Source organism: Perognathus longimembris, chromosome 2 (assembly GCF_023159225.1).
Source record: "Perognathus longimembris pacificus isolate PPM17 chromosome 2, ASM2315922v1, whole genome shotgun sequence".
In the NCBI taxonomy this organism is placed as follows: Eukaryota; Metazoa; Chordata; class Mammalia; order Rodentia; family Heteromyidae; genus Perognathus; species Perognathus longimembris.
This window is the reverse complement of record NC_063162.1, coordinates 70,684,247-70,706,223: the sequence shown is the minus strand read 5'-3', so window position 1 is coordinate 70,706,223 and position 21,977 is coordinate 70,684,247. Positions and strand designations below refer to the sequence as shown.

The 21,977-nt window shown below is 42.6% G+C and overlaps 1 protein-coding gene across 2 annotated transcripts in view; it reads left to right on the top strand.

Moving 5' to 3' along the window:
* Pou6f2 (POU class 6 homeobox 2) overlaps nt 1-21,977 on the top strand; it is a 386,522-nt gene that overhangs the window by 347,326 nt on the left and 17,219 nt on the right. For both annotated transcript variants that reach the window (XM_048337791.1, XM_048337792.1), the window contains one exon: nt 13,856-14,062. In XM_048337791.1, coding sequence (XP_048193748.1) covers nt 13,856-14,062 — 207 coding nt within the window. The remainder of the gene's footprint in view (nt 1-13,855; nt 14,063-21,977) is intronic.

Genomic DNA, 21,977 nt, shown 5'->3' with positions numbered 1-21,977 from the left:
GGGAGGGAGGAAGGAAGGAAGGAAGGAAGGAAAGAAGAGGAGGACAAAAGGCAAGAGAAAGAAGAGGAGAAGGAGGAGGGAGATGATTAATTTGTCCTTGTTTCCTAGTGCATGGAAATTTCTAGTAGAGAAATATAATGAAAATGTAAAATCACTCAAGAGAATTAGAAATTGAAGTGTTACATCATCTTTACAAATATTTTCATTTTCTCCCACTGAATAAGTAATATTCAAATAAATAAATAAAGTGAGAAGCAGTAAATAATGTGAGATGCTACAAATTAAAACCCAGGCCACATGGCTCGAAGGAACTGACTTTTTTAAGACATTGCATTTATCTTTGAAATAAATAACTACAGATGAAAATGTACATTGCAGAATTTCTAGTTAGGAGTTGCATCAATGTGAATTAGAATATATACATAGACGGGGAAACTTTGGTGAGTACTTGGTGGACTGGAGCCACTGTTCACAAAATCAAGTATCCACAGAGCCCTGTGGTGGCACAGAGGTTGTGGCTGGGCCTTGGTCACGAGCAGCACCTCTGTTCTCTGCAGAGGTAAAGGCTCACTACAATGCTTGTCATTTCCTCTCCCCTCTAAGAAACGCTAGTTTTCCATTTATGTCCTTGTAGATCAGCAGTCTCAATGGACCAACTCCCCCTCAAAACCTTTAAAAGAGCCCACTCTATCATTACCTGATTCTGTAGACATTTCAGCTATTTGCTTGTATGGGTTTGCGCATGTTCATGCACGCATGCACTGGTCCTGGGGCTTGAACTCAGGACCTGGGCACTGTCCTTGAGTTTTTATGCTTAAGGCTAGTGCTCTACCACTTGAGCCACAGGCCCACTTCTGGCTTTTCGGTGGCTAACTGGGGATAAGAGACTCACAGACATTTTTTCCCGGGTTGGCTTCAAACATTGATCCTCAGATCTCAGCCTCCTGAGTAGCTAGCATTACAGGTGTGAGACAATGGCACCCAGCTTTTTTAAAAAGCAAAACAATCAAGGTGACTTCAAATCAAGATTTAAAATAGTCACACAGTCCCTAGACTACCAAGATCTAGAACAGTACAACAAAGAAATGAATTTCAATAGTATTGACCTTATTTAAAAATTTTTTAAAAAGAAAAACCACTGGGTGCCAGTGGCTCACTCCTGTAATCCTAGCTACTCAGGAGGCTGAGATCTGAGGATCATGGTTCAAAGCCAGCCTGAGCAGGAAAGTCATGAGACTCTCATCTCCAATTAATCACCAGAAATCCGGAAGTGGTGCTGTGGCTCAAAGTGGTAGAGTGAGTAAAAAAGCTCAGGGATAGTGCCTAGGCCCTGAGTTCAAGCTCCACAACTGACAAAAAAAAAAAAAAAACAACAACAACAAACAAAAAAAGAAACCTAGCATTTTTCAAGAGCAAATCAGAAACTATTTCAGTGAACCCAGCTGCCTATAGATGCATCTGAGCATGGAACTTATGTCTGCACAAAAGGACCCTCTGGAGATTACCTGAGCTCTTTTGACATTTGCAGCAGTTTCCAGGAGGGCAAAGGAGCCAGGAGGACTCTGCCAACAGCAGGCTTTTTAGGTTGGTGTAAGGAGCTGTCGTCTTGGCTGTCTTGTATGCATATGGGAAACCCAGGCACTCTCCTTCCATGGTTGCGGGTGTTGTGTAAAAGCCAGATTTACAGAACAGTTCTATTACTCCAAAAGAAAGGGTTTGCATAAATTCACGTGGCTGAGTAATTTTCTGCTCATCTACGCTGAAAATGACTGCAAATGGCCCAGAGCTAGGCATGGAGGATGCCCTAAGAAGGGTTCTATGGAGTGAACAAGTACACAAGTGAGCGGGCAAGTGAGTGGGTGAGGCCATCGATTTGTGCTTGACTGAAAGTGCACGAATAAAACACTCTTTTAGTTTTGAACCATTACAGAATAAAGCAGGAGCAGTTCTGTTAGGGAAAATGGAGGGCAATTTCTACATAGACATTTGGACACACCTTTAACATGTACGCTATTAAACACCCTAATACATGTATTTTTTTTGTTCAGTCATGGGGCTTGAACTCAGGGCCTGGACACTATCCCCAAGCTTTTTTCCTCAAAGCTATTGCTCTTCCAATTTGAGCCACAGCTCCGCGTCCAGTTTTCTGGTGGTTAGTAAGAGTCTCATGAACTTTCCTGTCCAGGCTGACTTTGAACCACCATCCTCAGATCTCAGCCTCCTAAGTAGCTGGGATTACAGATGTGAGTGACCAGTGCCCAGCTCAAGTGTATGTGCATATTTTTAAAGCTCTTAAGTATATGATACCCTAAGCAAAAATTTTCTAAGGAGAAATTTATGTCAACTATAAGTAATGCATTTCTGAAGTCTGGAACGAGATGGCAAGTTCTAGTCCCAAAAGGGTGCTTCTACATTCCATTTCCGTTACCCAAATTCTCATTGCTTGCTGAGGGGCTCCAAGTTTGGAGAGGCTGAAGATTTCTTTTTCACCTTTTTCCTTCTGAGATGCTCCAACTTTTCTTCCCTTACTGACAGCCTTGCTAATTTGGTTCCTTCTGGAACAGGAACCAAATTTTCCACTTTGTATCACTAAATAGTTCTCTTGTCAGAGTTGAAACCAGTCAACATTAGTTCCAACATTATGGCTGCCTTGAGCCATTCATGTGATACTAACAGAATCCTATAGACTGAAAGGCTTATAAACAGCAAAATTAATTTCTCACTATTGTCCAGGATGCAAAGATCAAGATGGCAGCAGATTCTAGATCTGGTGAAGGTCCCTCTTGGTTTTCAGATAGCCGTCTTTCTTGAGGTGTCCATAAAGAGTAGACTAATCTCATTCATGAAGGCTTAGATGTCCTCATGACCTAACCCCCCCTCACCTCTCACAAGGGGTTCACCTCCAAATAGTATCACATTTGAAACAGGCCTCAACATATAAAGTTTGGGGAGATAAAAAGATTCATTCTTCAGGTTCCATGGCTCATGCCTGTAATCCTAAAGACCTAGGAGGCTGAGATCTGAAGACTGTGGTTCAAAGTCAGCCTGGGCAGGAAAGTTCATGAGACTCTCTCTCATCTCCAATTAACCACGAGAAAATTGGAAGTGGCACTGTGGCTCAAAGTGGTAGAGTACCAGCCTTGAGTAAAAAAGCTCAAGGACAGCGCCCAGGCTGAGTTCAAGACACACAATTGACTAAAAGAAAAAATTCATTCTCTCAAATTGCCCCAACTGAGCTTTAACAATATCTCTAGGTAATGCTTTGTAAAATTATTTGCTGTCTTGTCCTCATTGTTGCAGCTTTAAGATGAGTAAAAAATAGTATGCAGAGAGGGGGAGGTAAACCAGCACCATAGACAAGACATGAACTATAAAATCCAGAATTTGCTAATGAACTTTCCAGTACAGTAAACATATAATTCATAAGGAATTTTCTTTTGCTGGTCCTGGGGCTTGAACTCAGAGCCTGGATGCTGTCCCTGAGCTTCTTTTGCTCCTGGTTAGTGCTCTACTACTTGAACCACAGCTCCATTTCCAGCTTTTTTTGTAATTTATTGGAAATAAGAGTCTCTCAGACTTTTCTGCCCAGGCTAGCTTTGAACCATGAGCCTCAGATCTCAGCCTTCTGAGTAGCTAGGAGTACAGGCATGAGCCACCCCAGCTCATATAGAATTTTTTAACTTCCAAAATTTCAGATGTGGTAGCACATACCTGTAATCTCAGCACCATGGAGGCTGAAGCAGGGTGATTCTGTGCTTGAAGCCAGCCTGGGCTACATAGTGAGTTCCAGGACAGTTTGGGTTACAGAGTGAGAACCTATCTCAAAAAATGATAGATACGTAGATGGACGGGTGGATAGGTAGGTAGGTAGGTAGGTAGGTAGATAGATAGATAGATAGATAGATAGATAGATAGATAGATAGATAGATAGATAGATAGATGATAGATAGTTGGATTGAGACTAGATAGATAAATAGATGGATAATAGAATGGAGAGAGACTAGAGATAGGCAGATAGATGATAGATAGATAGATAGATAGATAGATAGATAGATAGATAGATAGATAGATAGATAGATCGAACAAATAAAACAAAAGCACTTACATTGATAGCAGGCACCTATACTGTTTTCAAAAGGATGCATTTCCTACCAACAAATTCTTTTATTATGTATGATTAAGTCCAAAAATGGGCCACCAAGGCAGTTTTAATGGCTCCTCAGCTCCCATCCAATCTAATATCATTGGTATAAATTTAATCTGTTGATTATATCTTGGATCAAATCTTTTTGTCTATGAATGTTTCCTCATGCTTGAATAGGGAATGAAAATAAAAGAATAGCAAATCTCACAATCAATGCTAATCTATGTAAAAACAAATACTATGCTGCATCTTAAAATAAAAATGTAAGGAAAAGCAAACAAATAAATGCCTGCCTGCCGAGTGTAGAACTTGCCAGATTCTATTGCAGTATTTCTAGAGAAAGAATTGTCAACTGTTCATAATGAGGCCCAGGCTGCTAACTTCATTTTGCCAAAGGACTCAAGAAAAATTCAGGTCCAATAAGGATGATCATTGTATCAATCCAGTTGACTCTTACCTGGAAGACCTGTCAGTTCTCTGAGATGTGAAGTTTCTTCTACAATGTTGGCATGTAAAGGCCTGCACGCAGAGCCAGAACCAGCCTAAGCTCCATAAGCAAATTGCTCCTTTAAAACATCTTCAAAATTGACATCACTTACGATGTTATAGGGCATTAAGATCTGCTAAGACCCTTTCACCTCGCCCCCTCTTTTGTAACTGAAAGACACAGGCAGACAGGATAGATGTCTTCTTCCCCAACACCAAACAAATAATAACAACAAAACTGTGTTCAACAGTGTTTGTGTGAATTTGGGGTCATTTGGTATTTAGTTAGAGAGGAAAGGAACCCCAAACCCACAAATGCACACCTTTATTAAACACTGTAAACATGGGTGAGTCATCATGAGAAGGTTCATGCTCACATAATTATTAAATGATCAGGTGAAAATTTCTCCCACCCAGCTCTTCTGAAAATTTTTTCTTAGATATACCTAATGTCTCCTTTGGTGGTCACTGACTTGCACTGTTTTATTTCTAAAGATTTTCAAGAGCTTCAGTAGAATGTCAGCAATAATATTTGAATAATATTCATCTTTAAGTACTGTGGAAGTTCAAGGATTGGTATTATAAATAGAGTCAGCACCTCAGAAATAAACCAGATCTGTAGTTTATGGGAAAATATACTTTCTGTTCATAATTTTTAAAAGATCAGCTTCTAATCATTTGTGAGACTCCTTCCCTCCTCTTCCACATTTCCTTGCCTTCCCTTTTGCCTTTTTTCTACCTTTTCAAGCATTCTTAGTTGACAAAGCTCTGACGTGGAGACTTGTGTCATCATGTCTTAGTGTTCTGAACTTCATATCTGGGGATGGGCTACCCCTTTCTACTTTTTTCTTTTTGTGCTGGTACTGGGTCTTGAACTCAGGGCCTCATTGTTTCCTTTGGTTTTTTCACTCAGTGCTGGCACTCTACTACTTGTGTCACAATCTCTATTTCTGGCTTTTCACTAATTAATTGGAAATAAAAGTGTCATGGACTTTTATGCCCAGGCTGGTTCTCAGATCTAGATCTCATCAGCCTCCTGAGTAGCTAGGATTAAAGGTGTGACCCACAGGTACCAGGCAAGGGTTAAACCTGGGGACATTCTCACTGGCCATGCTTCTTCTGTCCCCAGACAAAGCTAAGGTTCTTGCTGTATCTGTCTCTGATCACTTTAAATTTTAAATAAGATCTCTGGTATCCTGAAGGTAACAACACTGAAAACGTTGAAATACTATTCCCAGCAGCAGAAGTTCCCAACTTGGCCTCCTTCCTACAACCTGCTACTGTGGCCCCTCTTGGATGGATTTCCTCCTCTTCATGCTTATGAACGAGGGCTCTGTTCTAGCAGGTTGAAGTAGAATTACTAGGTTAATCCCCAGAGATTGCCAGAGTAATGGCCCTCTCCAGGTGCTGGCCAGAGAGCCCATTCCTGGTGGCACTTCAATGACTTCTGAGGCCCAAATGGGACTTTGCAGTGCCATTGCAATAGGAAACATGTGCTCTTCCAGATCCCCATTTCCATCTCAGAGCTGCCTTTCCTCCAGATCTACTCATGGGAGCTCTCATTCCCCTAGGGGAGTTCTCTAGGGCCAGAGAAAGGTGAATCTTTGTTGTGCTGTCAAAGGGTATGGGGCTAGTTCCAAGCCATAGGGTGCTCCTCCCCACCCCTCCTCCTCTGCTTCCTCCTCCCCCCTCCTCTCTCACACTCTCTTTTCCCTCTCCCTGTCTTTTTCTGTCTCTTCTTAGTTCCAAAGCCATAGCCATTCTTACTGGAACTACAGCTGTGTACTACCATGCCCAGCCAAGTTACTGTTGTTTTCATAACATCACTTTGTCCTTTTTTTTTTTTTAAGATCCTGAGACCTCTAATTCATTGCTTTTTTCTCTGAGTGTGTTTCTCAATTAAAACTGAACCGTTGATGGCCAGGTGGAGTTTGAAGCCAGCCCAGGGAGGAGAGTTCATGAGACTTCTCTCCAGTGAATCACCAAAAAAGCTGAAAGTACAACTGTGGCTCAAGTGATCAAGGACTAGTCTTGAGCAAAAGAGCTCAGGGACAGTGCCCAGGCCCTGAGTTCAAGCCCTAGGACCAGCACACACAAAAAAGTACATCTTAAAATAACCTCCCTCCAATTTTTTATTAAAGAAATGAGCCGTCTACAGCTTACAAATTGGTTTAAGATAACTTGTCTTATATTATGGGCTGTGTTCTACCTCTGGTCATATGGCCATTCCTTACCCCTTGCCCTTGCCAGATATGGTTAAGCCACAATGCCACTCTTTCTCCCAAACCTTGGAACTTTCAGAGCTCTGGGAAGCCGGAGCCAACCCATAACACTAAATGTACCTGTCCTTGCTTTAGTCTCTTCCTCTAATTGGATGCTTATATTCTCATCCTCATCCTTTATCATTCTCTGCTCCAGATTTCCTGTGAGAGCCCCTCTCAGCATTCATATGTCTCCTGCTCTCCACCTTGGATGTAGCCAAATGCAAAAACACACGACCTGGAATAAATGTTATAATGATGATATTTCCTTACTCTTTCTAGAACCAATATCCTAGTGAGGGCTGCTACAAATCATTCTAGAGCCAAAATGAATGCATCATAGGAAGAATACAAAAATCATCACTTCAGGAACTGAGAGAATAGCTGTATTCAGAGAGATTGCTTCACCTCCTTCTGGCTGACATCACTGATTTAAATGATCATTACTGCCTGGCACCGTGGCTCACACCTGTAATCCTAGCTACTCAGGAGGCTGAGATCTAAGAATCACAGTTTGAAGCCATCTCAGGCAGGAAAGTCTATGAACTCTTATTTCTAATTAACCATCAAAAAGCTAGAAGTGGAGCCTTGGTTCAAGTGGTATAGCACTACCTTTAAATAAGAAAGCTCAGGGACAGCACCAAGGCCCTGAGTTCAACCCTCAGGACCAGCACCAAAAAATAAGAAATAAATTATAAATATAATTATTGCTGCATTAAAGATAACTCAGTTGGATAAAAGCTACCCAAGTTCTTATTGAAATAGGGATATTTTAAACACATGGTATAGCCAGGTGCTAGCAGCTCATGCTTGTAATCATAGCTATTCAGTAGGCTGAAATCTGAGGATCACAGTTCAAAGCCAGCCCAGACAGGAAAGTCCATGAGACCCTTATCTCCAATTAACCACCAGAAAACCAGAAGTGGCACTGTGGCTCAAAGTGGTAGAGTGCTAGCCTTGAGCAAAAGAAGAGCTCAGGAACGGTGCCCAAGCCCTGAATTCAAGCCTCATGACCAACAAAAATAAATAAACAAATGGGCTAATTAACATTAATTGTTTGAATGACTTTTTTAAGATGCTCTTGTACCATGAACATTATTCCTGACTTGTGCTTGATTCTCTTAGTTCATCCAAGAAGACAGTTGGCCATGAAGTCCCCTGTCAGATAAGCTGGCACTCTTTCAGTCACAAATTATCATTATAATGCCAGTATGGGCCTCGGCATAGCTAAAGCATTCGTAGGAGATGAGTCATTACTGGAGAAAGAGTCAGGCAATAGCATAGAAGATCATTACAAACGATGCTCAAGCTATTTTCTGTGGGATTGATGGGGCAATAACTTCACTCACCAAATGTCTAATGTTGTAAGCTAGGCACAGAGTAGGCCATGCTTTCTGAGTTGAAGGGGAAGCTAACAAACAAATCAGCAACCCCTATGCCTAGGATTCATTGGGCATTTGGCTTCATACCAGGATGTCTGCAATAGCATCCCAGAGATTGGTGGGCCAGTCTCTTGCTGTTCCAGTTCATTCTGCCCACACTGCCACATTCATGCCTAAAGTAGTTCTCCTCCATAAAAACCCATTCACTGTGCAACTGGATGGGACTTGAGCCCTCCAGCCTAGCTGATCTCACACACACCCCTCCCATGCAAACTGTCCTACTCAGCATCCTCATGACTCACACCCTTAGGCTAGTGACCTGTCAGGCTTTGCCTCATCCCACCCAATCTCACAGAACCCACGTCTTCCTCAACCATCCTCTTCTTTCTTCCTCTAAAGTAATTCATTCATACCCAATATTCTTGAGCACCTACCTGTGTGGGCATAGAGACTGCTTTTCTTAATCAATGGATTTTTTTGAATAATTACTTATTTATTGTCAAAGTGATGTACGGAGGGGTTACAGTTTCATATGTAAGGTAGTGGATACATATCTTGTACAATTTGTTACACCTCCCTCATTTCCCCCTCCCCCCTCCTCCTTTCCCTCTCCCCCCAGGAGTTGTTCAGTTGGTTTACACCACATGGTTTTTTAAGTATTGCTTTTGGAGTTGTTTGTCTTTTTATCCTTTGTCTCTTGATTTTGATATTCCCTTTCCTTTCCCTAGTTCTAATACCATTCACTCATTTAATGCTTACTTCTTATTTGAGTTGATGGAATCTTCCGTTGATGTCTATGACCCCTGTGTTATCCCAAATGCATCTCTATGTAATGCATGACTCCTGACTCCTGTGCTTATAGAAGGAAGACATACAGCATTTAGCTACTCTGCAGAACCCTCAATGTCCTAAGAGAATGTGAATTTGTTTCAAATGCAGAATGGCTTGAGCAAGAGTCATTATCTAGTTTCATATGTATATGTGCCATGCGCCAGTGCAGGGGCTGGAGCTCAGGGCCTGGACACTGTTCTTCAGCTTTCTTGCTCAAAACTAGCACTCTTCCACTTCAGCCACAGCTCTACTTCCAGCTTTTTTGCATGTGGCTTATTGAAGATAAGAGTCTCATGGACTTTCCTACCCAGTCTGGCTTTGAACTGTGATCCTCAGATCTCAGCCTCCTAAATAGCTAGGGTTACAGGCATGAGCCACCAGCACCTAACTAGTTGCTTTTATATTTTTTAACTTATCTTTAAGTGGTTGAACTAAGGAATTTCCTTTCAGCAAAGCAGTTTATAAATGCAATGCTTCTTGATCAATGGCTGAGCAACACAAACTTTCATCAGGACTTTTCCTAGTAATCAATCCTTGGCTCTGGAGAGCTAAGTAGTCAAACTCCCAAAAAGGGAGTTTTAATACTACAAGTGTCTCAAAGCATCCTCTTTCTGCCTTTTAATTTTTTAACTTAGTGGAAATACACAGATGCAGATACTCTCCTTAAAAATGCTTTTAATTGGCCAGGCGCTGGTGGCTCACACCTATAATCCTAGCTACTCAGGCAGCTGAGATCTGAAGATCATGGTTCAAAGCCAACCCAGGCAAGAAAATCTGTGAAACTCTTATCTCCAATTAACCACCAGAATACCACAAGTGGCACTGGGCTCAAAGTGGTAGAGCACTAGTCTTGAGCTAAAGAGCTCAGGGACAGCGCCCAGACCCAGAGATCAAGCCCCATGACCAACAAAACAAAAAAACAAAAAACTTTTAGTTGGAAATGTAACTTCCAACTTGAAAATGGACAATTGTTTGTGAATACAGTCTCAGTTCTTGGTACCTCAACTACTTTCATCTTACGGGGACCTCTGAGAAGTCAAAATTCATAGGGGAGTACTAATTACTGTGTGGAAATGCTTAGAAGAATCAGAATCAACATAAGCATAAACAGGCTCATCGGAGGCTTTTAGACGATCCAATTGTGTGATCATCTTTATCCATCAACCCAGGAACAGATTACAACCTGCTTAAGTGGATACCATGGAGACTAAGACAAAATTCTCCATGTGTGCCAACAAGTGTTGACTGAGATAGTGACCTGACACTCCTGAAAAGAGAATGAAAAGAAAAAATGTGTAGCTTCACCCAAGGATTCCTGACTTTAGACTCACTTCCTTCCCTGCCCCTCACCTCACAGGCAAACTGCATATTAAAGGACTCCAGACTCTGCTGGCTCTGACACCACTGCTGTTCTATCCTGAGAAAACTAATGCTCATCCCCATCAAAAATTGAGAGGAGGGTATGGAGAGAATATAAGAGGCATGTATGTTAGTAATATCGCAGCTTGGTGTTGGGACATGAGTGTACCTAGGGGAAAGGTTGCAAAGTCATCTGCATTTCCCTTTCTGCTTCTTTCACTCAGAAAGTGCATCTCATTACCATGGAGACCGAACAGACTCCTGTCAATCATCCCAAGACAGGATCTCTCTTTTCATCACCTTGCATTCTGCATCTATCATGTGTCATGCCTCATTTGGAGGCATTCTTCCTGGCTCCAAACACACTGACATCCTGCCTAAAATAGCACCCACAACCCTCCACCTCAATGCACTCAGTCCTACCGGCTTCCAGCTCAGGTCAAGCAGACAGAGAAAGGGTAGGCATAAACCAAAGACACTAGAGGTGGCCAGAATGGGTGGGTAGCTGCCATATAGAGAGGGAATAGTCCACCACAGCCTAGCACATAAGGCCTGCTCTCCAGGACTCTTGTGTTGCCTGTGAGGGTTGCAGGAGCCAACCTTTGGGTTCTTTAATGTGAGACCACTCATCGATTAAATACTTATGTGCTATGATCTATTGATGCTCCTGACCTTGCTCACATGGATGAGATGCGCTCATTGCTGATACTATGGGACAGACCTCACAGGCTTGTGCAGGAAGTCTACAAGCCTACTGCCTCCCTAGGGGACGCCAGCCACTCTCACAGTAGTGACCTGACCTTTATCAGCATCCCTTGACAACTTCCCTTGATACTTGATATTCCAATCACTCTTCCATTAGCACATGTCATGGGGTGAGGGAGAAGCCTGTCAGATGTCTGGTGAGGAGGGGGCTTTCCCCAGCACCAGGTAGTCTTATACTTCTCCTGAAGTCCCAGTTTAATCTGGAGTCCTAGTGATAACTGAACCTGAAACCTATTTGCTGCTATATATACATATATATAGAGAGAGAGATTATATGAGAGATTATGTAGATTATATAATATAATTTAAAGTATATTATATATTACATAGATTATATATTATAAATAGATTATATTTTATATGTTACATAAATTATAAATACATATATATATTTACTAAGAAACTGTCTGGAGTCTGTTGAGTGCTGTGGCAACAGGAAGCAGGGTTGTTTATAAACCCAGTCCATGGACAACTTATCACCGAGTGGGAAATTGCAACTAGGATTTGGGGTGCTGTCGATAAGCTGGTACCTCCAATGCCTTCTGGGTAGTGGGAGGCAAGAGGCCAACGGGAAAGCAAGCATTTGAAGGACCCCCTTCCCCACCCCACTATGTACCAAGTCCTGCACAGAGGTCCTAGGAGACTTACCCACCTTGTAGAGCAGCTGTAAGAGCAGTGGATGTAAAGCAGCCTTGCCTGTGAAAAGGCTTCCTGAGATGTTATCACTGCGTCTCAGTGACTCCTTGGCCAGGTCACCATGGCTCACATCCAGAAGCAGGGGAAGCCTGTGACAGCCCATCAAGCGTCACTACCTGACCATGCTGCTGTATGTGCAGCAATATCAGCATTGCTCAGAAAGCTTCCTGACTGCCCTCAAGGGGGTCCACAGCACTAGGAAATGGCCCACAGTTTGGGTCTGGGGCGCGTGTATATACACGTGTGTGCCCATGTGTGCATACCAATACTGGGGCTTGAACTCAGGACCTCAGTTCTCACCCTCCATTTTTTGAGTTTTTTTTTTCGGGGGGGAGGGGAAGTTTCACAAGGCTGGTGCTCTACCACATGAGCCACAGCTCTACTTCTGGCTTTTTGCTGATTAGTTGAAGAGGAGTCTCATGGACTTTCCTGCCCAAGCTGGCTTTGAACTGTGATCCTCACATTACAGCCTCCTGAGTAGCTAGGATTACCGACATAGGTCACAGTTTGGGACGTTTTTGCAGATTAAATCTGTCTCCAGAAATATGTGAGTGGGGGTTGCATTTCCAGGTTCCATTGACACTGGACACGGGCTCCTCCCGTCTATGGTGTCTTCCTTCTTCTGCAGTAGTGGGATACAGCAGTCCCCCCTTCAGTCTGTCTGCACAATCCATTCAGCGAAGCCAGAGGTTACTAGAGACCAAGAGCCTGTCCAGTCCCCTGTCCATCACGGAGGCTGCAATGTATAATATGACATTTAAAATGCACATTCTTTCTGTTGTCCATCTGCAGTGATCAGTTCTATGTGAAAAGCTTCAAACATGTGAGCCTAACTCTGAAAACCTTCAGATAGCTCAGACCCTCTGACAAACATGATGCTGTAGAGGTGGCACCGCAGAAAATGAGATTCTGCTTCTTTGTCTTCTTTGAAATTGGTTTCTCCGCCACCAGGAGCACCAAGAGTCTTGATGCCCTTATCCTGCTGGGGTACCAGGAAGGTAGCTGGGACTGCAGCCAGCAGGATGGGATGAGGGTAGAAGACAGGGCAGAGACGTAAAAGAATCAACTTACAGTGGGAGGCAGAGCTCCCGCAGCAGATCAAGTCCCTGTGAGGAAACCATGCAGCTTCCCAGGCAGCTGGGGCTCGGTGTGCTAAGAAAGCCTTCCTTGCCCTGGTTCTGACAGACAGCATGAATCCGGCATTTACTGATGCATGATTTTGATTTTTTTTTTTTTTTGAGACAGGGTCTGACTATGTAGTTGATCCTGGCCTCAAGAAAGAGCTTTGAATTCAGGGCCCCATGCTTGCTCTGCATTTTTGCTCTGGCTGGTCCTCTACCACTTGAGTCATGCCTCCAGCCCTGACTTTTTGCTCATTATTTTGTTTTTTGTTATTATTATCTTTTTTAATGTGCCATAACAACCATATCTAGCATTCATTGTATTAAACATTACTATTATCTTTAAGTTGTTGCACAAAGAGTTTCAATGCAACATGCCAGTTTATGAATACAATGCATCTTGATCAATGTCACCCCTTCCATACTTCTCCCCCACCTGTCCTCACACTGTTGTGGTTTTATAAATGTAAAATTTCACTAACTTTTCTGCCAAGCTTGGCTTCCAGCCAGACTCCTCCAGATTTCAGCCTCCTACAGTAGCTGGAATTTCAGGCCTGAGCCACCAGTGAGTGCTTGGCTATCTAAGGTTTTGTTAAGTAAGAGGCTTTTCCTTTCCCATGGTTCATGTGCCATTTTCCCTTCTCCTTCTCTTCCTGCCTTTTTTTTTCCCATACTCCAATGTATTCATAGATTCCTAATCCACTCCTGGTAGTTTCCTGCCCACCCAAGGCATGCTGTGATGTCCACTTGTGATTGCTGTGTGGACCCTAGACCAAGCCCCCTCCTCAACTCCAGACCTGTCTCTTGCAGATCATTGGGACCATTCCACTGATGCCTAACCCCGGGCCTTCCAGCCAAGCAGCCAGCGGCACTCAGGGCCTTCAAGTGCAGCCCATCACCCCCCAGCTCCTGACCAACGCCCAGGGCCAGATCATCGCCACGGTTATCGGGAACCAGATCCTGCCTGTGATTAACACCCAGGGCATCACACTGTCCCCCATCAAGCCGGGCCAGCAGGTAATGCGCTCACACAGCACCCATCAAAGCACTCCTCTCCTGTCTCAATGAAATGTAACATCTGCATTCATCTCAGTAACCCTGACATGTCAGTCTTTTTTTTTAATGGCACACAACTATATTTCTCATATTTAAGGACTATAGATGATCGTTTAAATATTGCTCTAATCTAAAAATACGAATATATTAAATTCTAAACAGATGGCAACCTAAAAATTAATTAGAATCTGTTCTTATTCATCTATACTGAATATGCTTTATTTTTAGATTTGCTTAAAGTGGATTCAAAAGGGAACCAAGACTATTTCTGCTACTACTTACAAAAATAGGAATAAAAAAAAAAAAACAGAAAATTCTAGTAGAAATCAGAGGCTCAAAGCTGTAATCCTAGCTACTCAGGATGATGAGATCTAAGGATCACAATTCAAAGCCAGCCCAGGCAGGAAAGTCCATAAGACTTTTATCTCCAATTAACCACACACACACACACATACACACACACGCACGCGTCCCAGAAGTGGAGCTGTGGCTCAATAGCAGAGTGCTACCACTGAGCAAAAAGCTCAGGGACAGTGCCCAGGCCCTGAGTTCAAGTCCTAGCATTGGCAAAAAAAAAAAAAAGTTCTGCCTGCTTACGTTTGCTTAAAAAAAAATTTTTAAAAAAAACATTATCAGCAGTTCATTCTTTTCATTCAAATACTGAGCACTTCCTGTGTATTTGTGCCAGAAGTCAGGAACACAGCACTGAAGAAGACAGCCACTCCTTCTGGTCTCACAGAGCTGCTGCTGACACTGGCTCCTTATCGACTCGATATAGCAGGCCTCTGTTCAATGCCAAGACACTGATGGAAAAAGAGTGATTTCTACCTAAGAGCTCCTCATTCAGTAGAGAACACCACTGTCGTAGTACACCCTCTTGCACAAGGAAGCAAAGAATGTCATGTAACAGTGGGGAGGGGCCAATCCTTCCAGAGGAAAATGACATAGGAATGGAGGCTGCAGGATGAGTAAGAGTTAACCCTGTGAATGAAGGGTTAATGGCGTTCCAGGCAGTGAGAGCTGCAGATATAAAGGCAGGGCAATGGGAGAGAGGCAGGGATGCTGAGAGATCTCCACTGGAATAAAAGCAGGCTGAGGACAATCATGGATGGGCTCTGCACTAACAGAAAAGTGAGCATTCTTTGTGTGATGTTGATCTACAGAATGAGGACATGAGTGCCTACCTCAACCACTGTTTGTGAGGTTTCAAGAAAGTAAGATTGCAAGGTTAGAATAGCTCCTGGCACATAGTACAACATTATTTAGTGGTGATTGGTAGTGGTGGTCATGATTTGCCTTGCTGTCTTGGGAATCTATTAGATATCTATTTTTAAAAAAAAAAAGGAATTGCTCTGTTGTTGTTTTAAAGAAAACAATTCTGATAACTGTGAAGGTTGACATGTTGAAATTTCTATTGTAAACAATTTAGGAGACAATAGTAAAACACAAGCAAAAATCACTAAAGACATGTACTATGAGCTAGCTGGAAATAATAACAGCCCTACTGTTATTTCCAGTCCTCTGGACAGGAGTCCTAGATCTGGAATCAATGAGCACATTTTTTTGTAGCTGAAAATAAATGAGATATCCAGAGAAAGTATTAGGAGCCAGAGAAGAAAGGAAGAGCCACATGTCCTCTCAGAAAATACCAGCTCTGCAAAGGTGTGAGGGAGGAAGGGAACAGCATGAAATGACAGAATAAACAGGAACACCAGAGGGTGGTGCTCTGGCAACCAAAAGTTTGAACACAGTAGGGCAGATATTCAAAATGGGGGGAGCAAAGGAGAAACATCTATACTTCTGTCTCTTTGTTGTAAAGTTTTAAAGTGTGGGTTATCTCTGCTTTAAACATACTGAAATATTCTTAAATAATCTGTTAACTGGATGAATCCAAAAGAGGTGGACAAGGCCTAGATGTACCCTAACCAAAGAAAGTTGGCGGAAAGGAATGAGGAGGATGAACACAGGAGGCTAGTGCATGGCGTTATGTGTCATTGGGAAACTTGATAAGGGAAAGCAGTGATCAAGGAAATAAAACACAGAGGAATGAGAAGAGGAGAGCATGGATACTGTCGTTCATCTACAGGCATGTAGAAAAGTCCTTCAGAGACCTCAGCCATTGCCACTGTTAGGTTTCTGATCTAACAAAGAAAATGGCCCTTTCCTGATGGCATTCGGGGAATGTATTTGAAAAATCAGTTTGCTTAATCAGTATTTAAAGGTCTTTGTAATACAAGTATTTGATGACCACCTACTGCATGTCAGAGACTATGCCTACAAGTTAGGAGGTGTTGGTGGACAAGACAAATAGCATAAGCCTTTCCTTCCTGGAGTTGTCAGTCCAGCAAGGGGAGACGCATGGTCACAAGATGTGGAATACACAGTAAGAGTCATGAAGAAAGGGATGAGGGGAATTAGAAGTGTGCTTACAAGGGAATATCACCTACTGAAGAGAAGAAAGAAAACAAAAGCAAATCTAAACACACTTACTAGAGACATGAGGCCTTTTGTCTTCTGGCTCAAAATCTTAAACCTCTTACTTTGATAAACCAAGATCTCCATCCCCCTTTTTCCTCCTCAGCTGGATCCCAGGCAATGGAGACTTGCAGTTAAAGATTTTCCTTCCCCTGCCTCTCAGCTGGTTTATTTCTTTTGCTATATACAAGGGTCTATGAGATTGCTCCTGTACCTTCCAAACGGAGCCCAACATAAAGCAAGATTCTCTGCCTTTCACTGGCTTCAACCCTAGTTCTGTCTGTTCCAATCATGATCATAACTGTCTCCAGGGAGAAAATGAGATCTTGCCTCTTTCTGTAAAATCTGCTAAAAAGCCATATTGAAAATTAAAAGTGGTAAATTAATTAGAAATCATTAATATTTAATACAAAGTAGCTCTCACTCTCACCTTCAATTCCAAAAGTAGGTGTGGGAGTGAAAGACTACTTCTGCTACATAAAGTTACCACTGCATATCTGAGTCACTACAGTTTCTAGATGAAGGGCCTGACTAACAAAGGTTACTATTGCTCAACTCGTGCCCATCCCAGTTCCAGCCACAGACTCTTTCAAATACCCATCATCCCTCCTGAGCTTTTCACACTGTTCCTGTCTCCCCTGGAATGCAGCCTTGTTACTACTGAGCAAACAAGTGCTCCTCTTCTGATCTAACCACCATCACTGGCTCTTCAGAGTAGAATCAAAGATCAAAGAGGAATTAAAGAAATATACCTAGCAAACTCATGCTAGGTGCAGCCAGTACACTAACTAGTGGGATCTCCTTTACCTGTTCACATGCATGTAGCTGCCATGTCTACAGGTGTGCACTGAAAGAACACAGGAAAGCCAGGAGCCAGGGGCTCACACCTATAATCCTAGCTACTCGGGAGGCTGAGATCAGAGTTCAAAGCCAGCCCAGGTAGGAAAGTCCATGTGACTCTTATCTCCAACTAACCACCAAAACAAAACAAAAACAAACAAAACTTGAGCTGTGGCTCAAGTGATAGAGTGCTAACCTTCAGAGAAAAAGCCCAGAGACAGTGCCTAGGCATTGAGTTCATGAGTTTAAGACCCAGGACTGGCACAAAAATAAACAAACAAACAAACTCTTTTCAGCACAGCCAAGAAGAGTAATATGAGCAATGGCCTGACCCACAACTCACAGCAGGCACCAGCAGGCCTCTTGTTTAAGGCTGGTACCAAGATTCTGTCCTAGTCCCAGAAAAGAAAGAAAGAAAGGAACCAAATGTGAGCCTGGTCAGAGAAATGGTAGAAATATATGATTTTATTTCTTGGTATCAGCTGTCATTGAAATGCTTTAGAACATAAAATAATAGTAACATATTAGGCAAATCAGTCAGACCTGTGCAAGGCTGAGTCACAGAAAATCTCTGACTCTAAGGATCATAAAATTCCAAAAGTTCAAAAGTAAAAAGCTTAGTACCAGAGATATAAGGATAGTGATTTTCGATGTTTTGGGGTTTTTTTTTTTTTAGTATTACCTTCTACATTGAAGAAATATAATATGGACAACCACTAAAAGATAAAGGATTTCCACCATCTAGTAGAGAAGTTTCTCAATTTATTTTTTCAAGTGATTTATGATAAATGCTGAATCTCACAAGAGCATAGTTCTGACAGTAAAATGCATCATAAATTACAGGAGCAAAGAATCCCCTAACCTAGACTCAGAAGGAAGTTCACTCTCAGGGAGCAAATTACAAGACTCTCCAATAAGATGACCTGAATGATTCAGTTTAATATTTTTAATTATTATAATTACCTCATTAATTTAAGTTTCACATTTGCCTACCATTAACTAAAAAGAGCTTGAATAAAGTCTAAGGCTAGAGCGTCCACTACTCTTGATGGTAATTATCCCAATAACGTAAGACTGTAAAGAACTTGCAGAGCTAGCATCAGAAATACAACTAGTATTTTGAGAAGAAATAAAATACACTAGCATTGAATCAGGTTTTTATAGCATCACATTAGAGTTCTTAGAGAACCAGCACCAAAAAAAAAGTCAGAAAAGGACTAGATGCTGGGTGCTGGTGCCTCACGCCTGTAATCCTAGCTACTCGGGAGGCTAAGATCTGAAAATCAAGGTTCAAAGCCAGCCCAGGGAGGAAAGTCCTACCAAATTCAGCTGTGATGCCTTGTGCTCTCTATATAGGGCACAGAATTGCCCTGGAATGCCCTTGATACCTTTCTGAATAGCAAAGTTCTGCTTATCCATCCTTAAGGACCACAACCCTCCTCTACCCTCAATCCTTTCTCCAAACCGCCTGTGCATTTCCCCCTTTCTGCTCTCCTAGACGATCCATTTATGCTCATGAGAAGTTTGGCTGCCATTAAGAGTCCATCCTTGAAAAACAGGGACCACACAGACTCAGTCTCATCCACAGCTCCTGCCCAGCCCATGATGGGGGAATCAGTCAATTGTATTTCATTTCATTGTTGCTGAATTGTCGTATCTCACTGTCTAGAACACCAGCATCCCAGAGCCTTGTTTCCTGAGAAATCCAGGTTGGGCATTCTGTGCTCTCTGCAGTTTAGTATCTTCACAAGGTCTTCCTTCATCCACCAGAGTGTGCAAAGCCCTTCCTCGCTGCGCTGTCTCCTCTTCTCATCTCTTTACTGAATTCCAGTTCCTCTCCACACTTCTGCCGCATTGTCCCAGATATTTTGGTATGTGCATATGCTGGTCCTGGGGTTTGAACTTGGAATCCAGACACTGTCCCTGAGCTTTGTTTGCTCAAGGGTAGCACTCTACCCTCCAGCCCCACTTCTAGCTTTTTTTGGTAGTTTATTGGAGATAAGGGTCTCGTGGACTTCGCTGCCTGCATACGGATCCTCAGATCTCAGCCTCCTGAGGAGCTAGGATTCCAGGTGTGAGCCACCAATGCCTGACTGTCTGAGCAATTTTTAATCACTTGTTTTCTGTGCAGCACTAAAATCCAACTCTCATTCTCTCACGTGTCCTGGCTGAGCTGGTCTGTGACTGCCTTGGCTGTCCGGCCTCTGTTGAGGCCTCTCCATTGGTTCCTCCTTTCCTGTCATTCACTCTGTCTGGCAGGAATAGCAGAACTTCCTTCTTTCTTTATCCTTCCTCCAAGAGAAGCTCCTTCTGATGCCCATGTGGCCCCAGACACCAGCAGCCATGCTCACCAAAGAACTTGGGAGAACACAAGTTCCCACCCTCTCTTTGTCTCTGTCTCGCTCACCAGCAGCAATGCTCACCTAAGAACTTGGGAGAATATATGCTCTCTCTCTCTCTCTTACTCTCTCTCTTCCTCTCTTCCTCTCTCTCTCTCTCTCTCTCTCTCTCTCTCTCCCTCTCTCTCTCTCTCTCTCTCTCTCTCTTCTTCTCCTTCTCCTTCTCCCTCTCCCCCCACCTCCAGTACTGGGATTTTAACTTAGGGCCTTACACTTACTAGGCAAGAACTCTACCACTAAGCCCTATGTCCAGCCCTTTTTTTGCACTGACTATTTTTTAGACAGGCAAGAATCTTGCTTCTCCTGGCCAGGCACAAACCTGGACTTGCAGTCTGCATATTTAATGCTTCCCACTGCAGGTGGGATGACAGGCATACACCACCACCCCCAGCTTCTTCCATTGAAATGGAGTCTCATGGACTTTTCTGCCTTCTCTGGCCTAGAACTGTGATCCTCCTAATCTCAGTCTCTCACATACTGGTCTGTCTGAAAGGTTCATGCTATTGGCTGATAAGTGGTTCTCATGTATATTTCTGGGATGACTTTGAGCCATAGTCATTCCCTTCTCAGCCTTCTCAGTGGCTAGGATTACAGGCATGATCCACCAGAATCTGGCTAGAAATGCAAGTTCTTTTTTTTTTTTTTCTTTTTTTTTTTTTTTGCCAGTCCTGGGCCTTGGACTCAGGGCCTGAGCACTGTCCCTGGCTTCTTCCCGCTCAAGGCTAGCACTCTGCCACTTGAGCCACAGCGCCGCTTCTGGCCGTTTTCTGTATATGTGGTGCTGGGGAATCGAACCTAGGGCCTCGTGTATCCAAGGCAGGCACACTTGCCACTAGGCTATATCCCCAGCCCGAAATGCAAGTTCTTGAACCCAGCTTCCAGCTCAAACCACAAACTGACTCAGGATCGCTGAAGTGAGGCCTGGTGACCAGCCTTAACAGCCCTCCTAGTAATTCTGATGAAGGTAAATCTTGAAATCATTGATATAATTCCCCATCAAGATAGCCTTAAGTGTGCATCCTTCAGAAAGATACCAGCCGGCAGAGAGAAGATGAGAATCCCGATGCCCGCCCCAATGCTCCAGCTGCTGCTGGCCTCTGAGGTGTGTCCCCTGTGTCCTGTGTTATATGTATCCCCAACATGAGTGTACAAGGCCACACCTAGTCCACTGATCCTTCTCTTCTTTTTCTTTCTTTTTTTTTTGTGCTGGTACTGGGGCTTGAACTCAGGGCCCTGTTCTCTTGCAAGAACTTTTTCTCTCACTCTACCACTTGATCCATACCTCCATTTCCAGCATTTTACCGATTAATTGGAAATGAGTCTCGAGGACTTTCCTGCCCTGACTGACTTTGAACTGCAGTCCTCAGATCTCAGTCTCCTGAGTGGCTATGATTATAGGCATAAGCCACTGGCACCTGGCTATCATCTTGATGCTTGACAAGGAAAAATCTTTTCTAGTTGTTCTTAACTTCCTAGTTTAACTCTTGAGAGAAATCAGGTCTCCAGTGTTAATTCATTCATATATATATACATATATATGAATTATGTAATACATATTACACATATAAAACATCTCTCAAGATTCTTGCCTATCTCAAAATATGTTATATATAATATATTATGTGTATGTGTGTATATAATTTACTCTGCAAGAAAAATGTTTCTCAGATTCTTAGAAATCTTAGAGTCTACTCTCCTTTTGACTGTGTAAACACAAATCAAGTTCTCACCATTTTATTTCTCACCATTTTTATTTTATTCTCACGATTTTATTTTTCTCTCACTTCTTCTGCATAACCTCATGTATAAAGCCTTGCTTGTGTTAATGACTTCTAAGTGAGGTTGAAACCTAAGAGCAGACAGGCTTTCCTCCACTAAGTTGTGTCTGAGGAAGGAATATTTAAATTGATTATTGTGCTATCCAGTTACTATCCAGTTACCACACCCAGGGCCAATAAGATATTGATAGAATGCTAAAACTAAAGACTGCCTCATGATTCAGTAACTCAACACTGTAAACAGCCTTGCCAAGTAATGGTCTTTAGAAGGACAACTCGATAAGTTAGAGGGTATAGATTGAAACATAAATATCCGTCACATTTGACTAAGTAAATTAAAAATAGATTTAATCTTTACTAGGTGTCCTTACAATATAAAATTAA